This window comes from Arthroderma uncinatum (assembly GCF_011692745.1).
Source record: "Arthroderma uncinatum strain CBS 119779 chromosome Unknown scaffold3, whole genome shotgun sequence".
Lineage (NCBI taxonomy): Eukaryota > Fungi > Ascomycota > Eurotiomycetes > Onygenales > Arthrodermataceae > Arthroderma > Arthroderma uncinatum.
In genome coordinates this window covers 2,870,241-2,890,422 of record NW_022983865.1, presented here as the reverse complement: position 1 = coordinate 2,890,422, position 20,182 = coordinate 2,870,241, and the positions used below count along the sequence as shown (strand labels likewise).

General features: G+C 49.1%; 7 protein-coding genes across 7 annotated transcripts; 2 read left to right on the top strand and 5 right to left on the bottom strand.

The window, feature by feature from the left end:
- Positions 1-270: 270 nt before the first annotated feature.
- Positions 271-2,041, top strand: GIQ15_04626 (uncharacterized protein; the record flags this gene model as incomplete). The annotated part of the gene is made up of 5 exons (XM_033552043.1): positions 271-772; positions 835-948; positions 1,008-1,093; positions 1,164-1,637; positions 1,718-2,041. The coding sequence occupies 5 exons, from the start codon at positions 271-273 to the stop codon at positions 2,039-2,041; spliced, it is 1,500 nt and encodes a 499-aa protein (XP_033405773.1).
- Positions 2,042-2,253: 212 nt separating this feature from the next.
- On the bottom strand, positions 2,254-4,866 carry GIQ15_04625 (DNA cross-link repair protein pso2/snm1; the record flags this gene model as incomplete). The annotated part of the gene is made up of 2 exons (XM_033552042.1): positions 2,254-3,852; positions 3,907-4,866. The coding sequence occupies 2 exons, from the start codon at positions 4,864-4,866 to the stop codon at positions 2,254-2,256; spliced, it is 2,559 nt and encodes an 852-aa protein (XP_033405772.1).
- A 636-nt stretch (positions 4,867-5,502) lies between these two features.
- Positions 5,503-9,188, bottom strand: GIQ15_04624 (uncharacterized protein; the record flags this gene model as incomplete). Its single annotated transcript, XM_033552041.1, has 4 exons — positions 5,503-5,534; positions 5,595-5,919; positions 5,972-6,015; positions 6,491-9,188. 4 exons carry the CDS (start codon positions 9,186-9,188, stop codon positions 5,503-5,505), a joined length of 3,099 nt encoding a protein of 1,032 aa, XP_033405771.1.
- Positions 9,189-10,720: 1,532 nt separating this feature from the next.
- Positions 10,721-12,860, bottom strand: GIQ15_04623 (key lime pathogenicity protein; the record flags this gene model as incomplete). The annotated part of the gene is made up of 2 exons (XM_033552040.1): positions 10,721-12,502; positions 12,582-12,860. 2 exons carry the CDS (start codon positions 12,858-12,860, stop codon positions 10,721-10,723), a joined length of 2,061 nt encoding a protein of 686 aa, XP_033405770.1.
- Positions 12,861-14,085: 1,225 nt separating this feature from the next.
- Positions 14,086-15,253, bottom strand: GIQ15_04622 (uncharacterized protein; the record flags this gene model as incomplete). The annotated part of the gene is made up of 2 exons (XM_033552039.1): positions 14,086-14,877; positions 14,924-15,253. 2 exons carry the CDS (start codon positions 15,251-15,253, stop codon positions 14,086-14,088), a joined length of 1,122 nt encoding a protein of 373 aa, XP_033405769.1.
- Positions 15,254-15,592: 339 nt separating this feature from the next.
- On the top strand, positions 15,593-16,483 carry GIQ15_04621 (ribulose-phosphate 3-epimerase; the record flags this gene model as incomplete). Its single annotated transcript, XM_033552038.1, has 3 exons — positions 15,593-15,835; positions 15,904-16,152; positions 16,220-16,483. The coding sequence occupies 3 exons, from the start codon at positions 15,593-15,595 to the stop codon at positions 16,481-16,483; spliced, it is 756 nt and encodes a 251-aa protein (XP_033405768.1).
- A 1,662-nt stretch (positions 16,484-18,145) lies between these two features.
- Positions 18,146-19,882, bottom strand: GIQ15_04620 (uncharacterized protein; the record flags this gene model as incomplete). The annotated part of the gene is made up of 1 exon (XM_033552037.1): positions 18,146-19,882. One exon carries the CDS (start codon positions 19,880-19,882, stop codon positions 18,146-18,148), a length of 1,737 nt encoding a protein of 578 aa, XP_033405767.1.
- Positions 19,883-20,182: the final 300 nt, after the last annotated feature.

The following is a 20,182-nucleotide window of genomic DNA, read 5'->3' as shown; positions in this document are numbered from 1 at the left end:
TGGTCTCTGCAATAGGAGGCGGGTCCGTACTTTAAAGGTCCATTTCTCGCTTTATCCCTGCCCCCTGTACTGCATTTCCCAGAAGAAGCTAGCTAGATATCACCAGATACGTCGCGAGATGCTGGAGAGTAAGGATCGGGAGCAATGTGAGATCATGCTGGGGGTGAGAGATAAAATGAGCGCCAACATCCTTAGCCTGCAAATGGACCGGTTATATATATAACCACTTCGTCCATGGCCTGAGAAATTAAGAAAAGATACCCAAACAAGATGCATTCAATCACCCTCAAAGCTGCATTGGCCCTCCTAGGTGCTACATCTGTGGCTGCTTCATTTGCGAATAACCGGTTATGTCTGAAGCTCCTGGCCCAGGGAGTGGAGGTAGACCTACCTACAACCAGTGACTATGAGACCGAACAGATTAACTACTGGTCAACGGCATGTAGCAGTCTACGACCAGACTGCATCATAGCTCCGAAGAACGCTCAGGATATGGCGCGAGCCGTTGCAGCAATTCGGGAATCAAACACGACTCGTTTTGCTATCAAGTCAGGCGGACATTCCCCCAATACCCTTTTCTCCAGTATAGAGGACGGTGTTTTGATCTCGACGAGGAACCTGAAGCAGATAACCTACAATGAGCAGTCCCAAACTGCCGTCCTTGGACCAGGTCTGAAGTGGGAAGAGGCCGTGGGTGGATTGAAAGACAAGGGCCAAGTCGTCGTGGGTGGTCGTCTGGGGGGAATTGGTGTTGGCGGTCTTCTTCTAGGAGGTCAGTCCGTTTCTCAATCATATCGACTTTGTTTCCGTAACTATTAGCTGACGATATTGCAGGTGGCTTGAGTTTCCTCAGCAGCCAGTATGGTTGGGCAGCAAACAACGTTGTGAACTTTGAGGTAGTCCTTGCAAATGCAACCATCGTAAATGCAAATGCTACATCGAACCCTGGTAAGTGGCAATGGATCATCGGTGCAGATCAAGAGCCCTTGTCCTAACAGTATATACAGATCTTTATGCCGTCATGAAAGGCGGCTCTGGCAATTTTGGAATCGTTACAGCATTTACGGTTAAAACACACCCGCAAGATCCGGAGGTATATACCCCTTATCCATGCAAAAGACCGTCTTTATATATACAACGACTGACTAACTTGACAAATTAAGATCTGGGGTGGAACAATGTTTTATAGCGGGAACTACAGCCATGAACTCACACAGGCCATAAGAGACTTTGCAGAATACAACACCGACGACAAGGCCTCAATTATCGGGACTATAAATCGCAACCCTTCGCTGTTATGGGTTATATTCTTGACCTATAATGGGCCTACCCCCCCAGACGATGTATTCCGCAACTTCACCCAGGTCCCAGCTATCCGAAACTTGACCAAGAAACAGAGTTACCACAGCCTGATGCTTGCGAATGATCAATTCATCACTCACGGCAAAAGATTCGCTATCGGTGCCGAAACGAGCGTTCATCCGACTGGTCCAAATGGCCCTGCGGTTTTCCAATCCTTCATCGACCACTGGAACAACATCACCGATAGCTTGACTAGCGTTCCTGGGATGGCGAGCTCGCTGGCTCTCCAGCCATTGCCACGTTCAATCACCACGAAAGCCAAAGAGTCAGGAGGTGTAAGTCTAAATTTTTACTACAGCCAAAGAAAAAGCCGGTGCATTATGAGCATTGTGTGCTAACCTGAGCGCACAAATAGGACGTTGTGGGCTTCGACCCGAAGTATGACTACATGCTCCTGCAGATAGCTGTATCATATAACAACTCTGCATCTGACTCTATAGTCGAAGACGGGGCCCGCCGATACTATACTGGCCAGCGGCAGATGATAGACCAGTTCACGCAAGAAGGAAAGCTACCAAGCGCATATACTCCTCTTTATTTGAACGATCTGAACGCCTGTCAAGACTTCTGGGGCCGCATATCTCAAGCAACAAGAGATAAAGCCCTGGCTGTCAGACGTGCGGTTGACCCCAAACAATTTTTCCAGAAACGGGCTACTGGTGGCTTCCACCTTGGTTGAATCAAGAAGTAAATGATGGAATGGATGGACTATATATAACGCTCCTTATGGATTCAATAGATTCCTAGAGCTGACCGAATTCATGTATATACGAAACGACACGGCATGTCAAGGAAAATATGTACATAGCATAAATTAACAAAGGTTTAGTGCTTCTTGATAGCAAGATATATATGCTCAAAATATGATCATTTGGGATAGCTATGGCCTGGTTACCACCGTATGGCGCCATCTTCAATTTTAAATAGTCCATTTTTCCTTCTCTCTACCTCCCATTTGTCTATCCAAAACTTCATCTTCTCGCGAGTCTTAGAACTTCCCACGTTTACCGTGGGAATGATGCGTGATGTCCGTAATGCGCAGCAAAACATCGTAAGCTCACGGAATGAACTATGCTCGCTATACGGAACGCTAAAGCATGCAGCCTCCCTGGTGCTGCCACGTTGTGGAACAAGGTCGTTAACGGAAAATCGCGGCTTCCATGACTCCGAGTGCAGGACCGATGAGACGGTAGGATTGTCGGTCCGTGTTCCTCCACGTGGACGGTAGCTCCAACCTGTGGGTCGGATGCCAACGATCCTTGAAAAATGAGACTTGAGGGAATTTAGGTATTCAGTAAGTGTTTCCGAGCGCATATCCATCAGGCTGTGCATATGGACTTGGGCCTCCAGCGGGTCGGTGGTGAGGAGGCTAGAAAGCTCATCGTCCTCTAAACAGTCGCATATCCGCTTCTTGTTTAACGAAACATATATCTTCGACTTCAAAGCACGAGCAACGCCTAAACACATACGTTCTTTGCCTATACTGTATGTTCCAATAACCACAAGCAATTTGCCGCGACCATGTGGGTCTTCCGCAGAAATTCGGGCCGAGCCCCGGCTTTTCTTCAGAAAGGAAGTCATGGGCTCGGAGACAGCTAACCCATTTCCTATTTCGAAAGAGTCAGGGTGGCCCTCGTTCAATCCTGCACACATTTGCGCACATGCATCGATGACATCCTGCTGAAACGGGAACGCGTATTTAGGATTAAGATACGTCGTATCTAAATAGCAGACATCAATCCTTTGCTGAACTGACTGCCCAGTATGTGGATCCTCGGTGTCCGGTCGAAGGAGAGGGTGGTTTACGTGTGCCGAAGACGCTCGGAAATCACCACAGTGAAGGATCCGATGCATCCTTTCGCCCTTTCCGTTCCCTATCCGTTTCTCAAAGAGGAAAAGAGAACTACCTGGGCAATGATTAGCGGTTATCATTGTAACAGCAACTCCATCAGTCCGGGGTATCTCGGTTCGTTTTTCGAATTCAAGTTCAACAACCATGTCCGGATTTACTTTGATCTGTTGTTTGATGAGATTGGCGGTGACCCTGCTGCAATAAATGGGGCCGTGTGACCAGGACGACGTAAGCCCTCCATAGTGATCGCTATGGTAGTGGCTAAGGAAATAGGCATTGCATCCTTCAACAGCGCCGTATTTAAACGCGTCTACAGTAATAGAAAACCCCGGGAGTATTTTGTAGAAGGGACAAGTGCGCTCGTAGGATTGCTTCCCTCTGGATGCTTCTTCATTAGCGGCTGCTACACCCCAAGCGGTATCTTCTTCATTCGCCGACATAATTTTAGCAAATGCAGACGTGGACGACGTGGCTGAATCAGGAGTAAAAGGGTTTTTTTGCCCAGGTCGGGATGCTTCTCTTCGTTTCATCCTTGGTGGTATATCCGTAGGTGACCGAGTGGCTTGGATATCTTTTACTGTAGCGACTACGGCAGTAGGATTCCCGTCAAGACAGTTATTCACATGCAAAGATGCTTCCTAAATCAGTATTAATATAAACATATTCTTTTATGGACTTCAAATGGGACTTACTGTATCGGTTAGGCCGGCTAAACTAGCCTGACAGATTGGACACACGGCCACTTCATCCTCAGATAACGCCGGCCCCTCATCCTCACATCTCTCTCCGTTGGGTAGTAGGTATAGTTCTTGCTCCTTTAAAGCCCTAGCGCTCAAGTTAATTTCATTCCCTTCTCTTTCCAAGCTGTCGTCTGCCTGGCAGCTAGCACCACTGGAGTCTTCGTCCTCTATCAATTCCATGGCTGGCAAACAACGGGTTGCAGAGTGTGGGGTAGACGGTGAAACATTCTGACCTTTGATGGGAGCCACTCCTAGTTTCGATTCGCTCATCTCAGTGCATAAAGGTGATTCTGTATCACCTTCGCTATCGGATTCATCTAGAAATGGGCCATGGCAATTTTTGAGAGACTTTGATGATGAGACCGCGTCCGTTCGTCTGGGTGCTTGTCCCGATAGCGGTTCGTTTACATCATCATCCGTAGTAGTCAGGGTGTTTCCCACTTCTGTTGAGTCCAGTTCTGCAACTTTGGAGCCTGTCCTCCGCCTTTTCACGGCACCAGGGCTCTCATTATACCTGTCATCCTTCTCATATGTGTTTGCGGGGCAGCTAGGTGGCGAGTGCCAAAGAGTATCCGGGAGCTCAGGCTTTTCACTAGGATAGGAAGGGTCATTCGCTTGTATGTCAACTGCCGAACTGTGAGACTCTTCGTCTTCGAAAAACAAGCCCGAAGTAGCGTCGTCCACGAGACTAGGGCGTGCACGCCCTGTTGGCAGGTTGCTCCGACTCCTCACTCCATACTCTGTAATTCGCGGCTGAGTTGGCTTAGGTGGCGAGTCCGACTTCTTGAAAAAGCTCAAAATGCTTCCATTTCGCTTTGGGGCTGGCTTATTTTTCGCTGTAGACAAGGGAGAGGACCTTTTGGCTGTTTGATTGTTTGAGCCAAAGAACGGCGATGTCAGAGTTGGAGGCATAGTGGATATTAGAAATAGTTTAGGGAATAGGGACTAAGATTGGGTGCCCCGAGAGAGAGAAGGCTCTCATAATCTCTCCTCTAAGGCTTCATGACCAGATGTGACGGTGAGTGAGCCGTGAAATGTCTTATCGATTTCGAAGCGCGAGATCAAAACGCGAGGCGCGATGTCACGTGCACAAAATCCCATTTAGCCTTGCTTGGCGTCTATAGTGGCTATGATTCCACGAGCGAGGCGAGGGCAGCTTGGTGTTAATATTGCCTGGTTACGTATATTACGGATTCGCAGTTCAACTACCGTCCAAGACACTTGATAGGCATGGAATCATTGTTATCCGCCTACATATCATGGATAAATTAGCGTTGGCATGACGTATTATCTCATTAACAGAGGGTTTTAGTAACCCTATTACTGGTCTATCATGTAGATATAAACCAGGCAGAGGTGAAGGACCCTAGAGGCGGTCTATCTGTACCCCCAAGCGGAGGCATAACATGGGTCCAACACTTGTGACCAATTTGCTGGCTATTCGTAGTGTACGTCCAGCGGGGCGACATCTTCATCATTTTAAGAATCCCCCCTTCGGCCCAATCCTCTCTTTCCCGTTCAGTTTTAAATTCCTTGTCCTCGTCGGGTTTACCGCGCTTTATTCGCCTGGTTTGCCGCTTCTATATGGACCATTAGCGACCCTATCTTCCGTAAATAGAGAAGGCGGGGGTAAATCGTACCTCTTCTTGTTGCATCTTCTAGTAAGCCGGTATCAACCTCAGCCTGTGGCAGCACAATATATCTCACCACGCTCCCTCGGATAAAGACATTCTTAACGCTGGAGAGATGTGGGTACTCGTTTAGGTCGAGAACTTCAATATCGTCGAGCTTGATGTTTAAGTATTGATCCACGCTTTTCAGAGTACCACGGATCCGGATATCGTTTTTCAGCTCAATAGTCACGGTGCGGTTTGTAAGGGTTTTGAAGAAGCTTGTGAGGTTATTGTCAGCGTAGTTCGGCTCATAGTAAGTGGTCGTGGGCGACTGTCGCAAAGTGAAGATCACCTATCCACGATAGCAAGAACATAGACGGCTCACCTAAAAAACAACATTTTACCAGTAAGACTGTTTTCGTTGGTGATGGAGTGGAAAAGTAAGAGGCTATAGCGCCCAGTTTAAGTCAGTCAAGTAATACGCATGAACCATTGATTGCCCTGCCTCGTCTTGTTGTCGCTTGTATCTTTTCGAGCCTGAACTTCCGCCGTTGATAACATGTCACGTGAAGTTTAAGCTTACTAAGCTCATCGTTTAAGGCGACGACTTCGTTCCAGTTCAACTCATTCTTACACACGTTGTACACGGATATTGCAAATATGGGAGTGGGTGCGGGTTATATACAGGGTACTTGATTATTGAAGGGATCATTACTAGCTAACCAAAACGATGATACATGAAGGAAAATGATATCAAGGAATGGAGATCAAAAACCCATCTATCCCAACAAAAGAAAAGAGATGACTACGGCCTAGGAATGGCGAGAAAGGAGGTACACAACGATCGATTGAGTATCCGCTTCATTATTAAGAGGAACGCGGTGGCTTCATAGCCCAACCACTCAAGCATCTCCATCCTGCACCGGACTTGCGGCCCTCTTCAAACACGCCACTCATCTCCTCCAACAACCTCTTCTCATCACGACCCATCTCCATCTGCAACTTCAACACCCATTGCTCCCACATCCATCCTGCCAGAAGGCCCGTGATGTTAGCAACGTCGGCGGTGCTTCCCATTCCCCCATAGTTGTTGGGATTCCTGCTGCCAGGAACCTGAGAATCGTCACTAGGCGCCGCGCCCATTGGCATAAATAGCCATGCACGCTTAATAGCGCTGAAGTTTGACTTCTTCAGCTTCCACAGGAACGTTTTGGTGGGATTGGGATCATAGCCGCGAGTTTTCAAGTTGAATCCAAACTCTACGGAGGTGGCGGAATTATAAGGACCGGCACGAACGATGTCGGAGTCCATGAGGAAAAATTCCAGATACCCTTTTGGTTTTAAACATCGGAAACATTCTTGCAAGCAAAGCTCAAACTCGTCAACCTTTTCTCCGTTGATTGACACGCGGCGAGTAGACTGAAGCAACATGTGGAGAGTCCGGGCAGAGATGAGGTCGAAGTGGTTGTCTGGGAACGGAAGTTTCCAAAGACTCTGGGCCAAAACACATTGGTGGTTTGGTGGGCCTTGAATTGCCATATCAACGGACTGTTTCTTGGTAACAACCGTGTAGACTTTGACGTTGGGGTACTCCCTTGCAATAAACCAGGACCACTCGCAGGATGACTGGCCTCCCAAGTCGAGGACTCTAATTCTGCGTTTGCCAGAACATCGAGGGCTACCCAGGGGTAGAGTTGCCTTTGCAAGGCGCTTAGCAGCAGGACTAGGGATGAGGCGGCCACCATTGATAAACTTGAATGCATCGATAACCCAGAGCGAATTCTTGACCTGGATTAGAGCGTCTTGCTCCTTCTCCACGTCGTTATACATCTTTTTATCCGCAATAATCTGAGGCAGGACTGAGTTTCGGGGAGCCTGCGAGAACGGGCCCTTATACGGTGGACGAACGGGGTTGCTGAGTTCGTATTTGCCTGCAAGGGTATCTACATGTTTCTCTCGCATGGTTATGCGCGAAACCTGAAGAGCCTCATAGCGGAAGTTGCTATGGAGAAAGGTATCCATGTTGCTATGTTTGCCTCTCGTTCGCATAAAATGCTGGAATCCACGGTAGAAAATAGAGTTCATTGCAACTGGAAGCGGTGGGAGCGGAGTGGAAGGCCCCGAAAGACTCTCTGTGGCTTCCTCGGGGATAGTATCAAGGAATCGAACCGTTTTGGTGGTGGTGGTGGGCGCAATGTCCGACTCAGCGGCCGTGTTATCGCCGACGGGAGTCACTGGTGTATCCTTCGGGCTATTGACGGGGTTCGTGTCGCTCAGGGCGGACATATATTGAGTTTGTGCCACCAGCCATGTACTGGTACGATCGAGGCTTTCCATTGCGCGAGACTGTAAGCCTTCCTCGTAAGATTCATCATACTCGATGGGGTCGACCGGCTTCCTGTCCTCGGTGTCGAGTTTCAGGATCAACTCGGAAAGCTCCTCGGGAACCTTTCGTGCAGTCTGTGGTGCAGAACCAATTATCCTCTTAGCAGTTGGAGGGCCCTCAGTAGCGTCGTCGTCGTCATCATCGGCGTAGCCGTTCCTATACTCTACTACCTGTTCAATGACGTTACCCTGTGCACGGGCATTCCAGGGCAGATCATAGAACTTTTCGGCAATCGCAGATGTCGGGACATTATTGCTAGGGACCAAACTCCAAGTCCGCCGAGCCTGCCGGTCAAGGGATGAAAAGAAGCCACCAGGGGATGGAATGCTCAGACTTGTGAAAGAGGATGAAGAACTCGCAGAAGCACAGGCAGCGTCGTTCATACTCTTTGGGCGGGCATCAGTAAATCCGGTAAGTTGGTTCATTTCCGATGCATCGTTGACTGATGACGCAGACGAAGTATTACTATCCTCTCCGGGGACTCGGATATATTGAAGTGTCTCCATGGCTGCAGAAGACAGCTGGACGCCTTCCAGCGATGGCTCGCTTTCATACTCCCCCTCATCGTCACTTTCTTGAACCCGGCCAGCGGGGTGACTGTTTGGGATTTGTGGGAAGCTGTCCAGCACCAAGCTCCAATCCTCGGGTTGTTCAAGCTGAATGTCGATTTGAGGGCTCATATCAGAACTTGCTGACCTGGGATCCCCTGCTCCCTCAGAGTCTGACTGGACACGAAGGTGCTGTTCGTCCCAATCGACATCTGGCACGGCAGCCAAGTCTGGGGTTTGCGGTGCGCTGAGTGTTGATGGTCTCTCAGATGCCGCGCTGCCCGCCAATGATGGAGGCGCATAGAGAGCAGGGACAATCCCAGAAAGGCGAGAAAGGACCAAAGGCGAAAGAGGAATTTTCGGGGGCGGGGTAGGTGGTACGGGCGAATTTTTGTGTTGGTGGTGAATGGTATTAAAATTCGGCGGCGGGATCCTTAGAACAGGATATCTGTTTCGGCGCCCTCCCTCGCGATCTGTTCCTGTCGACATTCGGTTTGCTGAGAGAGTATAAGAAGCGGTGCTGGACCGGGTATCGCCGTGGCTAGACAAGGAGGGGCAGCCGTCTGCATCTGAATCGTCTGTCGACTCATCCGTAGCATCATAAAGGTCGTCAAAGCTGATCCTCCGTTGCGGCACTGCCGCGGGGGACCTCGAGTCCTTTTGGGCGAAGTGGAATGGTAAGGACATATTAGAGGTAGACATACTGATCAACAGTGCTGCCGTTATATTAAGTATAGACAAGGTAAATGAGAGGAAAGATGCCCCGGGTATCAATGTATGTATTAGTGCGACCAGCGCGATAGAAATAAAAAATTACAAAGAATGTAGTTGTTTAATGGCCTGATCAACAGGAAGGAACTGCGAAGAGCGAAGTGAAGGTGTTGGAGAAAGGAAGAGTAGTGCGCTAGCCAGTTGCATATATGTAGTACGCACGCCTGGGCGACCACCCGGCGGGACAGTCGGTCTCATGCATCAATAGGAAAGTTATATGCATCCATCGCCACCAACCATCCTTGCCTGGCCATCTTGGGCGGTTCGCAGACTTTCGACTACCTGAGAATCGAGCAACTTCGACCGTCGTCTATACCAAAGCGAGTTTAGCGTGTGATGGACAGTGCATGAAACCTCCTTCCTATTGGCCAGAGCCTTCCCACTTTCTATGGAACCTTCCCACAAGCATAAACTTAAGCGGACCAATGAAAAAACCGCATCGTACGAAAATTAGTGGAGCCTGGGCTTGGCTTGCATGATCGTGCACGGTGATTGGAAGCTATATTTAACCCAGTCGACTTCCCTACAGTTACCGCCAGACAAGGGTCTTATTGAGGAAGTGCTGCCCAATTACGTACAGAGACGACCCTTACCTGCTACGCATGACTCCCTTGTTAGCGTCTTCCTTTCGCCATCTACATCATTCCATCATGCACTGCTTCCTGACGAATGCAGGGTTCTTCATGCCTGATGGAGCTATACCGCCGGTCCTGCAAGTTCTTCGATGCAGCAACGGGATAGCCGCTGAAGATAAATACACTTTCAGGGTTCAGATATGCTCCATAGCCATGCATTGACAACTTTATCTATTGATGATAGGCAGCGGCATGGCCATAGTCTGAACGGGTGGCTTCTGTAATAGGACGGGAAGGCTTTTTGCGAGGCGCTCAGATTCATAAGCTAGTTGTTCATTATATTATATATATAAATCTTGTTTCATACAGATCATCGAAGAAGAAACATCGTCGAAAAAGTAATGAGAGAGAGAAAAAAAGGAGAATCCCAGCCGTATACCGAATGGTAGATAGCTAGAGATGACGGTCAATATAATATAAATATTATAGCAGGCATAGGAAGAAATTGAAGAGAATACGAAGAGTCTCGACACACAAAACGAGTAATAAACAGCTATGAGAAGATGAATCCTGAAACTTAAGCCTGAAAAAATAGGAAACTGTGAGAATGTTCCACTGCACTGTAGCCAGTGATCACCCCAAAATATCAAACAACCAACGATCGGTGGAGATATGTGACAATCTCCATCCAGCGGAAATAAAAAAAGAGATTAAACAAAATATTTAAGGCAATAACATGAGATAAGAAGTTAACAAGGACACGTTGAAGAAAGATTAAACTCAAGTCATGGTAGATCAAACGCTCTACGGCATGACTGGCAAAACAGCCAGACGACCAGATCAGCATTGACTGGCTGATCGTCTGTAACGCAATTAATGATAGAACGATGTGTCATAAGTATTCATAATACTCTGACCCATTGGGAGATACCCTCCTGTGAGAGTCGTCGGGTGGCTACCCTCGCTCCATTCAAATGGAGCTGGGGCACCAGTAAAGTCGTCGAGGGTGAAGGGCATCTGAGGCGAAAGCTCAAAGTCAGATGGGTCGATAGAAGTCGTGCAAGGATTGAATTTAGTAGCGAGAGCAGCGGCGGTCAACTGATGTTCATCAGCGACGGTTGTAAAACTATCGTTCACTGCTGCGATGGTACTACCACATTCGCTGTCGCTGGTGCTGTGATGGCTAGCGTTGGAGGCGCGGCGTGGGATTTGTGGTTTTGCGACGCCTACAGCTTCATTTGTTGGGTTGGTAATGGCTGAAGGTTTGTCCAAAACGATCTCATCTTGTTGCACCATCCAATGCTTAAGGACTTCCATTGGTGGGTGGGTGCCACCACCTTTTCCACCACGTTTCTCGCTGTCCTTGCCTCGCCCCCCACGACCACGTTGGCAGGGATTGAAATGTGTGCGACGCAAGTGAGCAGCTGCATTATAGTTGGCGCCGTACCGCTTTTGATTTCGGCAGGCTTTGCAATTGGCAAGAAATTTCTTGTCTGGTGATATATCGACGCAGATCCAAACTTTGCGAATCTTAGAGTGAGAGCGATCGATGTGTCTTCTGAGTTCATGTTCGCCGTGAAAGCCTTCAGGCTGCTCGTTACACATGGTGCAGTATGTCTTTTGACGAGCTGGTCGGTGAACCGAAGCTTTAGGTATCACAGCGACTTCGCGCGATCGGCCGTCAGCCGCCGGAATCTTAATCTTCCGGTGCTCAGTCACTGTGGACTGAATACCTTGTTTTTCAGCAGCCTTAGGCGCAATCTTTCGTGTACCTAGCATGATCTGCTCATGTGTCCTCCGCAGGGCCCTTGAGTGACTCGAGCGAGAGGATTCTTGACTCTCGCTCGACAGAGAAGGCTTCATCTCAGTAGATGAAGCCGACGACGAGGAATTCAAAGAAGAGGAAGAGCGTGTGCGAGAGTTGGAAATGGAATGAGGAAAGTAGCCAGGCCCGTACTCGGGCAAGGACTGAGAAAATTGAACATGAGTCATGTTACTATCAGATGGGGATTGGGTAGTGGGCAAGAAGGAAAGGGGGCAGTTGGTGTCATTGTCTTGCTGTAATGACGGTGCAAAGAAATTTGCAGATGACTGATCTGGAAACTCCAGATTGTTGGAAACGGATCTGTTCGAGCCGAACCTGATCATGTTCATTCCTCCACACAATGAGTCTGTAGTAAAACTACGATTCATCTCAGTGCCACAGCCAGATGAGCTAGATACGACGCAATCCGGACCAGTAGAAACGACCTTGTTTTGCTGTGTAGTCTGCGAGACGGTGGTTTGGTCAGGTGTCGGGTTTGGGGTTCCAGCAACCGATGCACCGATGAGGGGAGAACCGGTAGCGCTATCCAAAAAATTCTGATGGTACAGTTCAGGCGTATAACTGTGCAGCTCCTGGTTCAGTTCAAGAAGGTCGAGTCCAAAGACCGGGGAATTCGATGCAGTCGACGTTGGGATGAAGTATGGCAGGCCAGGTACCGAGATGCTGGATGGTTGGATCGTGGTAGTGGGCAAGAGCACGTTGGTCTCGGGAGAAGAGTTGCCAGTCCGTGACAGAGGCGGTGAGTACCGTGGGATCCGTGAAGGCGAAGAGACTGAGTGCTGTGGGAGGGGTCTGCAGCAGCTGGACGATTCCAAAGCGGGCTCCTGGCTCTATATTCTTCATGTTAATCCCAGTTGTCTAGAGAAGACGTACGGGGGGAATTTTTGACCAAGAAATCGGATAACCTACGGTAGCTCGTCGTTTGCTTGCCGGGCGTCCAGATGTAAATTTGTGACTCATGGTTCCACGGCCGTGTTTCCCAGAAAGACCTGGGGACTCGGTGGATTCCGATCCTTTGACGTGAGTGTAGTTGGCTTGTTGATTCGGGGTGGCCATGAACGGCTCCAATTGTTGACTCCAGAGTTGTTGTCGTTGTGGTTCGGGGAGATGTGAATGTTGTTGCCAGAACGCTTCCCTGGAGGAGGAAAGCACCGAGTTGAGCTCGTCACAGTTGAGGGACAGAGCCATGTCGAGGCGAGCGGGAGGGAGTTGCGTGACCAAATATATAATATATTAAACCAGGTAGGTAGGATGTTGAGACCAGAGGCCAATAGACCAAAAAGAAGTGTTCCAGGAGGGTTATATCAGCCAGGTGTGTAAATGCCGTGGTCTTGGTACACAGTTAGCACCCTACCGTACGCATGTTTGTCATGGGAGGGCCAGGGTGGAAAGAAATAACCAACGTTAATTGAGCAGGACGGGGGCCTGGTATTCTGTATTTATGATTCGACTCCTGAGCAGCAATGCAATCCAGGGGAGGGTTATACGCAGTGCCAGTGGTAGCGGTAGGAGGGGATCGATAAGATAGTGAGGGCGAAAAAGGAGGAAGGGAGACGAGCGGATGGAAGACGGAGGGCGAGAGGGCTTTAAGACAGCCAGCGACACAGGCTATGCTGGATTCGGACGGCCTGCACGCCCAAACACGAGAAGCCCAATGAGCAGCACATCAGTTGCTGCAGGCCCTTGCGCTCCTGTGATGGCCAACTCATCACTCGGTGGGCGCACAGCGGGGCGGCCTATCGGAAAGCCAACGCAGCGCCGCGCAGCCCAGGACCCCCTTGGCGTGCATTCTATCGAGAGGGATCCCGTGGACTCGTGCAGCTCGTCTCAAAAGTCATCCTGGCCGCCTGTTCGCTGTCACGGCCGTCCTCGCGCGGTTCAGCCGGAGTGGCAGAGTCACAAGCAGCGATGATATTGGGCGGAAGCGATGGACGAAGTACGAAGTCGTTCACATGCCCAAGATAGGCAACTTTGGTCACGTGATGGAGATGTACTTCCTCCCAAGCTTTGGTGCCTTAAGGGGGCATCAGATGTATAGGAGGTTGCATCCTGCTACGGAGTTCCGTTCATCCATCCAGCGGACTTGACGGACGAGGTGTTCGTGCTGATCCGATGCAAATCCCCCCAAGCCCTGGGTCCGTGTCTCTCTACATTTTGCCCCCCAGCTGCGAAGCCGGAGAGCAATTCATTCCGTACTATGTATAGCGGCGAATGTTGGGTACTCACTACTGCAATAATGTACTCCGTAGTTCGATAGTGTGTGAAAAGGGAAATCGTAACATATGTGAACGCTTGAATGGTATATTATGTACTTGATGGTGTCTCGTGATAACATTCGTAACGCAGTGACAGGAGGGAGTATACGGAGTAACCAAGGCACCTTGACTGCCATACCGTTTGGTCCAGCATCCTATCATGCCGCCTCTTTCTCCAGGCCCGATGCATCCTTTGCTTCCTTGGTTTCAGTCGAGCTGGCCGCCTTTGCCTCTCCCTCGTCCTTTGGCTTCTCCGGTTTCGAGTCGCCAGTCGATTTCACTTCGGCTTCATCCGTTCCTCCCGCACCCCTGACCGGCAGCGTTTTGGTCAGCGGCTGCTCTTCTGTCTTCGTTGGCTGCTGTGTCGCCCCAGATCCTACAGCCTGCTTCACAACCTCCTCGTCGCCTTCTTGAGGTTTCTCTTCGTTGTCTCCCTTGGCTTGCTGCCTCTCTGTCTTTAGCTCATCTGGTTTCTCTTTTTCTGCCTTCTGCTCCCCTACTTCCTTATTTTCTGCCTTTTTCTCCTCTGATACCTTGGCTTCCAGTTTCGTCTCCTCTGGTTTCTTCGCCTCTGACTTCTTCTCTTCTAGTTTCCCCTTTTCCGATTTCTGGCCCTCGGGTTTCTGCTCGTCCGATTTTTGTAAAGGTGATTGTGGCTTTAATCCCAGTCGCGCCCGCATATTATCCTTGGCCTTCGCCGCAGCCTCCTCGCTCGCCTGTCGAAGTGCAGACGTCATATTTTCGCCCTGCAGTTCACCAGACGGAGTTCTTGAAGGGGTATCTCCTATTCTTATATGGGGCGCTGAGGATGTGGTTTTGGGCAATGCCGCCACGGGCGATACAGCCACCGGCTGCGGTTCTGATTTTGAAGCATCCGACTCTGACAGGGTTGCAGCTATCTGTGCTTTCAATTCGCCGTATTCATTCCACTCTTCGATTTGTTCTAAATCCTAATATTCCTTACATCAGCGTGCAATACAGATAGCGTCCGCTTACAGGAGGTGTAGAGAAAGTAAAGGTAGAGAGGGAAGGGAAGAGAGAGAGAGAGAGTGTGTGTGTGTGTGTGAAGGCTGTACTAACTCCGACTATGGCACCGTATCTAACTAGGCCAGGTAGCTTCCGGCCCTTCGATCTCATGCCCCATGTCATGCGAGCTTTATCATCTGTAGCAACATCAATCGCTCTGAATGGGATCTTGTTCGCCTTTAGAATCGTTTCCAGTCTAGACGTTGCGGTGATGATATGTGAAGAGCCAGCTGTCAGAGAGGTATACAGGTAAAGCGTGGGATCCGTGGAGTAGGTCGCTGGAGGAAGAGTTCCCGCCATGGCTGTAGATGCTCCTTGCAAGGTTCTTCTATCTCTTTTTCGTCTTCGTCTTCGTCTTCCTGGCTTGTTTTAATATCGAACTGACGGTGAGCGCCAGCGACGTGGAGAGCAAGCAAGCCAGAGGGGGTGCTGACTAAGCTAGAGAGCTTCGTGTTTAGCTTAGTCATGTGATCATTTGCTGACTAACATGCACGGATTCCCCCACCACCCCACTATCGCGCATCCATCCATGAAGCTACCAGTTACTCCATCCCATCCACAATATCCAGAACAACATCGGCATTGAGCTTGGAGGACAGTTAATATATACATTCAAGGCATACTGACAGTTCGTTCAGGATGGGACCACCCGCTATCATAGCTCCCTCGATTCTCTCTGCCGATTTTGGCGCCCTCGGCCCAGCATGTTCTGGTTTAATGAAGGACAACAGTGACTGGATCCATGTCGACATCATGGACGGTCATTTCGTACCAAACATCACCTTTGGACCTCCAGTTGTCTCGAAAATCAGAACTCATGTGGAAAGGCCGGCCAATGCCGGCGGGAAGGGGACGTTCGACTGCCATATGATGATCGCCGAGGTACCCTCTTCCTCCCTCGAGCAATGTTTCCCTTTTTATCTGAGGATCACAAGCTTACTCAATTGTAGCCCCAAAAATGGGTTAAAGAATTCAAAGATGCCGGCTGCGATCTATATTGCTTCCACTACGAGGCTGCTATCAACTCTACCGCTGCCAAGGAGCCCTCTGATACCACCACCGAGAAAACAAGCCCAAAAGAGTTAATTCGTTACATTCATGAAATGGGCATGCAAGCCGGTATCGCTATCAAGCCGAGCACCGAAGTTGGCGTCCTGTGGAATATTTTAGAAAGCAAGGACGCAGCCGAACGGCCAGATGTGAGAGAATTCCATTAGGGGGCCCTGGAAGTCACATCCTAGAAAACAACTAACCGCTGTGAATCAGATGGTTCTTGTCATGACCGTTAACCCAGGTTTCGGTGGTCAAAAATTCATGGCCTCAGAGCTACCCAAGGTCGAAGCCTTGCGAGCAAAATACCCAGATATGAACATCGAAGTCGATGGTGGACTAGGCCTTGGGACCATAGACCAGGCAGCCGATGCGGGAGCTAACGTCATTGTTGCTGGATCTGCCGTGTTCGGAGCACAGAATCCTGCCGAAGTTATTGCCAAACTTCGAGAGTGTGTTGAAAAGAGAAGGCAATCTTGAGGCTCCAAGACACCAAGCTAGTTCGACTTCCACTGGAAGTTGAAACTTTCCTTCCTACGCCTTGATTTATTTTTTCAATGCACTCTACACCCTACGAGCGTAAATCATTCCCGCATTGTCGCTATTCCTAACCCCAGAACCATGCAGCAGAGAACCACAGCAATGGAGAGATCCATACCCACATAGCCAACTGATCTACCCGGCGATCACCCATTTGTTCTTGTATATATCCATCGAACCGCCACATATATATAATAACGGTTTTTTAATGTTGAGATCAATATACTGTGTATTCTTTAAGAGGTATACAAAGCGTCTCATTCGACAACCCAGCCCAAGTCGGACATAGAGTTCCTTGCAGATACCCACGGTATAATGAACAGCGCCTACATTGTTAGTTCTAACATGGCAAATAAAGTGCCTAGGCCATCAGATCAAAGCGACCTCTCAAATTTCAATACTGGAGTACATTATGCGCAGGTAATAGTTTATCTGAGTAACTATTACATGCACTACTGCCTTCATTCATATCTGCTTCTCCCAGGCACATATCTCCTTCCAACGCCCACCGCTTCCTCACCGTGTAGGCGTCTAGGTTGGCATCGAAAAGTTAGCTATTTACAGATATGTGGCCGGGGGCATCCAAGACCAAAACTACTTCATTGTTTCAGCCCATGCCTCATCCTTCTACTGAAAATTATTTACTTGCCACGAGAGGCGCGGCAAGCAACTGTCCATGAGATGGCGGAGGATCCACAGGATTACCGAAGCTTGTTGGCTCTCGTATTTCTCTTCATGATCCTCCATCAATCAATCTAATACACTAGGGCCGAGTGGCTAACATTTAAGGTATCGTCCACTACATCTCCCCACTTAGTTATTTACGAACTTTCGCAGCCGCGACGCAGCCTCGTGGCCAACGGCGGACGGGAGAATCCCGGAATCCTTAAAATATTGCCAAGGAGATATGTCTGCACGTTTATCAGTATCCTTAACATTAGTTAAATCCTTCATGAATTTGCATTTGCAAACTTGTGCTTTACGCTAGAAATTATCACCTCGGTTGGCTTGCATACATCATCGGCCAGTGGGCTGGGGATTTAACAGATGGCCGGTATAATGGCTATTCTTATATCTGTTGAGGGTTCGACCAACTGGGACTCGAGTATCTTGCAGCATACTCGCAATTTTTCACACTAGAAGGGGATTGGAGGAGGATACACAGAGATATTGTGTTGACACCGAGATGCACTTGAATTATCTGCATGATTTAGAAAAACGGAGTATTAAGGGAATTAATATATTTTCTTAGATGACGGAAATTCTATAAAAACGCAATAAGAAGTGTATCAAGTCATCAAATCGTGATATGATATATTAATGTGCAGCCCATAGAGCAAACAGATAAATTAGGGTCGTGAGTGAGGAAATGGGATATATGTCACATAAGAAAAGAGAGGAAAGGCATATAAAACGTTGTGTTCGTTATAAAAGAAATCCATAGTTCCATACCACCACATAATGCCATGCTTAAATTTTCCTGAAATCTTGCCCGAGTCGTAACATAAGAAAATAAGAAAGGTCATGAGAAACAAAGGGGAGACATATTTACACATATTCGTAGGAAAGGGGTTTGTTTTTTTTGCAACGAGTAAGTGTAGATTAAGAGGAATAGCCACAAGATTTCTTCCCATTGCCATTCAGGATGCTTGCGAGAAGCCACTTGTCCGGCCCATATGGCTGGATGACACCCTCTTCAATCGCCCACTCGCGCAAAGCAAGGTCTTCGCGCTCCTCGACATCCATTACCTCACAATGCTTGCCCACATGCTCCATGCGGTCTTCCCAGGAGTGTGGGCCAACGAACTCATGGCTGCAATAATTGCATTGGCTTCGCTGTGGTGCTTGCCGTTGCTGGACCCAGCATCTGGCGCGTACCTCGTCAAGTTGTTTGTCAAAGGCTTCACGTTCACCTTTGGTAGGCTCATGCGGGGAAGGCAGGGTCAACCAAGGAGCGTGCATACGACGAAGGTGCTGGGTAAATAAATCCTTGCGGTTGAAGTCGTTGGGCGTGCGCATGGTCGTAATGGCGCATGAATGGGAAAGGGGGGAGGAGATGGGAGTTGAGCAGTCGCAGGAGTAGGGAGTAGATGCCGAGGATGAAGGGGATTGTTTGGTTACTTTGCAGTGGCCAATGTCACATCGATAGAACCCGAGTTGTAGATGTTGTGATAGGACGTGGCGTTTCCATTCGTTCTTGGAGGCGAAGGAGCTTGTGCAACCATATGGTGAGAAAACACAGGAAAAGATACGATCGGCAGCCTGCTGACGGTTTCGTGGCATGCTGAAACTTGAGCTCTTCGATGTGATTCCGCGCCTGGCCGTGCGTTTGCTAATTGGGGATGATTGTTTTTGCTTTGGCTTTGCTCGGCTTTTGCGTACGCCGCCCTCGCTACCGCTGGGGGAAAGTGGGGGACTTGACATCGAGATGGTTCCCTCTGCCTTCATCTCGTTGTATTTCACACGCTTGTGGGGTAAACCGGCAAATTCCGCAGCGGTAATTTCTGGTAGACTGTTGCGGTGATCGGCGTAGACTTCGCCCAATGCCGGATCGACGATCTCATTGTTTCCAGCTTGTAGATGTTCGCCGAACATTAGATCGTCCTGATTTAGGCGTGAGTCTAGGTTCTGTAGAGAGAGAGGCTGTGGCATGAAAGTTGGAATGGATCGAGGAGCCTTATTGGAAGGCATCAGGTCATCGAAGGTAGGGCTCTGTGCGGGAATTGGGTCGGGATAATGCTGCACGTCTCGGGGTGAAACTGAGCAGTCGCTTCCATACTGAGAGCTGCTTAAGCTCCGCGACAGTGCATGGTCAATGCTGTCGGAGTAATGGTATTGCTCGTTGACGGGTGAGTCGAATACATCATTGACACTGGGATAGAGCTTGGGAGAATGCCATGAATACTCGCTCATGGATGAGTCTGAGGTAGATTGGTCTCCCCCACAGGACCCAAATGGAGAGGCGTATCTTACCATGCGCTGCGGCAAGGACGGATATAGCATGCAATCAGTTTCCCACGGAATTGTGGCTTGAATTGGGTATGGGCTGGTGTAGATGTCGGCATCCCCATGAGGATTCGATAGGAAGCCTGTATTGCAATGCTCGAAGCTAGATAGTCGTTGCTTGAGCTGGGTCGCCTTGGTTGTATTTTGTTTCTGGCCAATTATTCCCGACGTATCAAGGTCGTAGGGGTATTCATTAGGGTCTAGCATCATCCTGATATCATCCGATCGTGGAGATAAAGTGAGGTCGTAGTCGTTCAGGGACCCGTCGTCCGAGAAGCTGACTTGCGCAGGGTCTAGAGGTAAACGGAAGGCGGTGCCTGCCATTGAGCCCATTCTTTCGAAATTGATTTGAGTGTCCAAATAGAAGAGATGGTATGTAGCTCTGGGTTTTGGAATGCGATACTAGTCCCTCGGATGAATGTGTCGGCGCTAAGCTAAGAGTCCAGCGTCGAAATAATCAGGAAGGAGTAGGGTAGGAGGCTCGCGGTGTAAAGCTTTGTATGCAGTATGGCATGAGTTGGACTGAGGAAGAACGAGCGTTGAAAAATTATAATGTATAGATATGATGGCAATAGGTTGTTGGATCAAAGCAGGAAGAGGATCTGGGGAGGGAAGGGGGGGCCATATAAGGGC